Here is a 5,286-nt window from a genome sequence, read left to right as displayed (position 1 = left end):
TGATCGAGAGTGTAACCATCGTGCATATAATACAAAAACATAACACAAAACTGACCACACACGTCTGAAAAGGCGCTCTGAAGCTGGTGCGCGTTTCGCCGGTATCGAGGACAGTTTTTCTGTAGGTGGCGAGAATAGTGTTTGACGAGAGGCGGAAGTCCGTAGCTGTCGAAGTACACCCCGTGTCCTGAAGCGTCGGTGTAGAAGGCGACCCAGTGGGTACCTGGCTGCGTGTGGTCATCGGTATTGGCAACGATCGCGGCCGGGTGGGCCCACCGTAGAGGAATCTCATCAGCGGGGTAAACACCCAGAGTTCTAGTCGCTATCGGTTGTATCAGCGCCAGTATCTCTCGGCTGTTCATCGGCGATATCCAATCGGTTCAATCTCTGTACGATACGGGCCTCTTGACCGGCTCGTTTCCAGAGCACAAACTGCTTCAGTTGATCCGCACGGTTCAGAGCGCACGCCAATTTTTCGTGACGTTTGTGACAAGCGTGAAACGTGCAATACACATTTGACGGCGGCAACTTCTTGAATGCCGGGGCCTCGTCATCGTCCTCGAGGTTTATAGGTTCTCGCCCTATAATCCGCTGCAACGCCTCCTTCTTCACCGCACCGCGCACATAGATCAAAACCGCCACACGAGCCACACTTTGCAATTTTTCCTTCAGCTGTCTCTCCGAAATTTCCCCGTCGAACCATTCGATACCGTGCACCTTACTCGTCGTTTAATTATTTGAACAGCGTGTTCCTACGGAGAGTTGATGGAATCCGCAAGGCGACAATACCAGCCAGTGCCCCACATGTCCTTCGTTTACAGACAGCACGGCTGCCTCTTTCACGATAAACTTGTCGGAACTATCGTAGAGCCCTTGAACGTCGATCACGTACTCCATATTGTCACTCGTTGAAGTCTGAACGCGATATACCCGGTAAGCGGGCGAGCGCCCGGAGTCTTTGCACCGTCTTGCGTGGGGGATGCAGCATCAGCATATCGCTTATCTCAATCTTCTCCGTCTCGCAAACGTGCATTTGTTTTGTCGTCTCCTTCGCCGGTGTCGTACTCTCAGCCACCGAAATCCACGATAACTTGACGACTCGAATCAATTTCCAAAATATTGTCGAATTCTGCGTACACGACGCAGTTTATCGTCTTCTCGAGCGCCTCTTCGAAACGTACCTCTATTCGAACGCTGCCGTGTCTGACCAAATTCCAATGCGTGTTGCTGTTCGCCGATAAATCGGGTGTGAGATTGAACGCGGTCAGACAATAACCGTAGGGGTAGTCCGCCCGGCTGATTCCGTTTCCCTCGTTCAGAAAATGAATGCCAGTTCCGGAAAACAACGTTTGGTACGCGTCCACGTATAATCTTGATTTCGTAAAGTCCGGTTGCAGGGGTTTCGAGGGTATTTGCTGGCCGTCGACGTACAGAGACAGAAAGTTGGTTTTAAAATGTTGAAAATTGAACGGGTTGCGCGTTCGGTCGCCGTTGAAGGCCTTGTTATCGACGAATCCGATGTTTATTCTCTTCGGCAGCTGGCCGAGAAACACGTTGTCCAACGTTTCTCCGTGCACCCCGCCGTGAATCGTCATTGCCTTGACCTCGACCCTGGTGAGCGGATACTTGGCCGTCCCTTTCGCCAGAGCTCTGGCGTGCGCCAACAACACGCCGGGGTTTATCGTGACTCGTCGAACGAGCAGAGTGGCCTCTAGAATGTGCATCGTGTGAGCGTTGGTGGTTTCCATGATGCAAAAGGCGTCCCGCGATCTCACCAGACGCAATCGCAACTCCACGCCGTTTAGAAGGAATTTCTCCTGATTGAACACGTCGCAATGAAGGTGTCCCAATAAATCAACGCTGGAGCCGTTTTTGAATAATCGTTCGCGCTCTGCGAAACCCTTATTACCGGCACCAAGTTCGTCCATTCTGCCGGCGGTATCCCCGTACCACAGCGTGGTCGTCAGATGCGAATTTTTGGCCGTATTGTTGTAATTTAACAGAGTCTCCATGTATGCTCTGTACGCGTACGCGTTGTTGGCCGGGGAGACGAGTTTTTGATTGAAGAAGACGTCCACTTGACTGAACAACGAGTGCAACAGGTTGTTCACAGGAGCTGCGATCGCCGCCGCTGTCTGGGTCTTACCGTCCGAGCTCACCAGCTGCACCCCATCCAAAGGCGGCATACTGACTCGCAGACTGAGCATCGTGTGCGACAGGTCGAGGTACTCGTCGCTCAGCCCCGGAACCATGAATTCGATCGGTGAGTCGTCGGTGAGAGACGACACCGGCTTGTAATGCACCCACTGCCCACCCTCTATCGTCGTCTGCGTAGGCGGTAGAGTGAACAAGTCGAGCTCCGATTTCAAACACTCGCACGAATGAGCGTGTAGGTAGGCCATCTCGGATTATCGCGTACCGAATATGTCAGCCACAGTTCGTTTCTTGCAGCACCCGTTATTCTTCTTCTTTTTTCTCTTCGTTTTGGTCGTTTTCGCTGTTCTGGCTCTTTTTCTCGCGGCTACGTCTTTTCTGCCAGCTGCTTTTCGTTTTCCGGCCAAACGGGTCCGACGGTCCGTCAGAAACTGGCCGTTCGGTACACCGCGACCCACCTCATATCCGTTTCCCGTCATCAGAGTTTGGAGTTTTTCCTCAGCTTTGCGTCGTAGATTGCGACCCGACTCGGCGACTCGTTGTTTCACCGACTCCTTAAACGGCGCGTCCCGACCCACGTCCGAAATTATATTTGCTCCTGTTCGTACCGCCTCCTTACCGATCGCTCGCGCCCCGCTTTTGAGTAGGGGGAGAACGCTTCGGAACAGCCCCCCTAGGAAGCTTCCGATACCGTGACCTCGCTGATACGGGGACCCCGCGTAAACGCGAGCTATCCCCCCGCCGACTTGGTTCTCGTAATGCTGCACGTAGTGACTCATGGCCACTGTATTAGTGTATTCTCCTGAAGTGCAGCGTTACCGTCAACGTCCCGTGGGTGAATGGCAACGGCCTTCCCAGCTGATCCCTTATATCGATATCGATCGTGCGAAAGTTAGAGTTCAGTAAGGGCAGATAATGCGGCGGGGACAACGTTTTGGTCTCCGAACTCCCGTGGCGAAGATCTTTGCTGTTGGTCTGCACTATGCGTAACAGAGGAGCGTAGACGTCTCCTACGATTCGCGGTTCCGTGATGTCGCAGTAGACGAACATTTGCGCAGGCATACCAGCCGCTACGTTGTAAGGGTGATCCGCCTCCAGAGTCTTGACGATGTTTCGCGTTACTTTGGTGAAACCGAGCTGTTGATACAGACCGGGGGAAAACGACAAGTAGTGGCCGGTGGTATACCCGCAGATGCGAGTAACGGCGATGCGATCCTACGCGATACCGGCGTAACCGAATTCGAAATGTTTTGCCAGAAGCGGGACGCCGCTCAGAGCTCGCACGATCTGTTCGATGCCGGTGTAAACGCCCGGCTGTATGCGTAGTACGTGGGCGGTGACGCGATTGTCCTTGGACTTTGGTATATCGTCGAAGAGATCCGCCGGCTTCGGTGAGATGTGCTGATGCAATCTTACGGTGTTGGACCCAGCGGTCACCGTTTGAAGAGTCGTTGGATATTGAACCTCCACAAGGGCAACCTCCCATTCGCCGGTTAGCTCTATCTGTCGCGGCAATTGCGTGGTGTATTTCGTCGTGGTGTTGTCTCCAAAGTATCGCATCGAGCTGTTACTCGGTAGCGTCAGATAAAACTGATCCTTGTTCATGCTCGGTGTTTCGACAGGCTCTTCGCCGGGATCCAGCTATCAAATTTCGAGGGATACCCACGCCAACTGACAAACAGTTTCTTACTGGCCCCTTTACCACGCGTCCGTATTATTTTATCCACCACGAAATAATTATCCTTTTTGACGCGCTGCAGCTCCGCGTCGTAGAACAGACCGTCGATCGTCTCGCCGGCTAAATCCTGCAGCGCGTAAACTACGGGGCTGCGTTCATAGACTCGTGCGATTTCGAACACTTCGTCCGTCCAATTGGCCTCGTAGCCCTTCCGAAATACTCCCTTGGCCCTGCTGATGCTCACTCGATCGCCCGCGCGAAATCGCGCGTGGCGCGACGACTCCTGCGCTTTACCGCCTCGTGTTTTTTCCATGTTGGCGCGAGCTGTCGCGGCGTTTTCCAGCGTCACCTCGGAGGGGGTCATTTTTATGGTCGAGTGTACGGTGCGGTTGTAGGCCTCGACCAGCTGCGGCAAAACGTCCACGTATCGTCGGGTGTTCGCGTGCGTGAAATATCGCCACATTCGTTCCTTCAGGGTGCGGTTGAAGCGCTCCGCCACGCTTGCTTTCACGTCGGGGTTTCGGGTGACGCGATGCCGCACGTTACGGCCGGCGAGCATCTTTTGGAATTGGGCGCCTACGAACTCCTTTCTCTTGTCGGTCTGCAGATGCATCGGTCGTCGCTCGGTCGATTCCAGCAAATCCTCGAAAACCTTCGCAACCGTACCCGCGGTCTTGTCCTTCAACGCTCGCACCCACGCGAACTTGCTCAACACATCTATGACAACGAGAAGGTAGTTGTACCCGTCGTTGTACTGTTTCAGCGATCTTAGGTCGGCGAGATCGGCCTCCCACAGATCGTCGACGTTTTGTACGCTGTAGTGGGCTCGCGGAAATCTCCTTCGTATCGTTTTGTGCAGCGTGTACGCGTCCTGGGAGGCTAACCAATCGTCGACGGCTGCCAAAGATATTTTCTTTCCTCTAACGGCTCGCTTCAATCCGCGTGCACCCCCGTATCCCGCGGGGTTGGACGGGTCGTAGTACAGCTTCTCCAGAAACTTCATCGTAAGCGCAAGGTGCACCAGCGACCTTTCCCCGTTTGAGCGGGTCTTGCCTTTTTTCGCGGAGTACGAAAGACCTCGTCGTCGTCGCCGTCGTCGAAGTCGTTGTCGTCGTCGTCGTCGTCGTCGTCGTCTAAATCACCGTAGTCGCCTTCGGTCGGTCCGCAGCTATTACCACCACCACCACCACCCCTCTCAGCGATGCTCTTGCTCCGATGCGCTCTCAAAGTCGCAGCGTTGTTCGCAGGCCGTCGATACGGTTCTTCCGGTGAAACGTGCGTTCTCAAATATATCGGATTTCCGATGAACTCTTGCGGCGTGTTAACAGCTTTGAGGAGTCGGGCGAATCGATGGCGCCCCGTCGCTTGCACGGATTTTCTTTCTCGCACAACGTCGTTTATCAAGTCGATTATATTCGTGCCCCGTAGCTGATTACCGTCGACAACCACTGTCT

At 54.0% G+C, this 5,286-nt stretch overlaps 1 protein-coding gene across 1 annotated transcript; it reads right to left on the bottom strand.

Annotated features, from left to right (window-relative positions):
- Window positions 1–1,067: 1,067 nt before the first annotated feature.
- Window positions 1,068–2,402, bottom strand: LOC105691011 (uncharacterized protein F54H12.2-like). The gene has a single exon (XM_012409243.2). The coding sequence runs from the start codon at window positions 2,400–2,402 to the stop codon at window positions 1,068–1,070; it is 1,335 nt and encodes a 444-aa protein (XP_012264666.2).
- Window positions 2,403–5,286: the final 2,884 nt, after the last annotated feature.

The sequence above is a fragment of the Athalia rosae genome, chromosome 5 (assembly GCF_917208135.1).
Source record: "Athalia rosae chromosome 5, iyAthRosa1.1, whole genome shotgun sequence".
Taxonomy (NCBI): domain Eukaryota; kingdom Metazoa; phylum Arthropoda; class Insecta; order Hymenoptera; family Athaliidae; genus Athalia; species Athalia rosae.
This window is presented reverse-complemented; position numbering and strand designations above follow the sequence as displayed.

What these genes read in the sequence shown, in the direction of transcription:
- LOC105691011 (XM_012409243.2), bottom strand. Translation starts at nt 2,402, where the DNA reads ATGGCCTACCTACACGCTCATTCGTGCGAGTGTTTGAAATCGGAGCTC.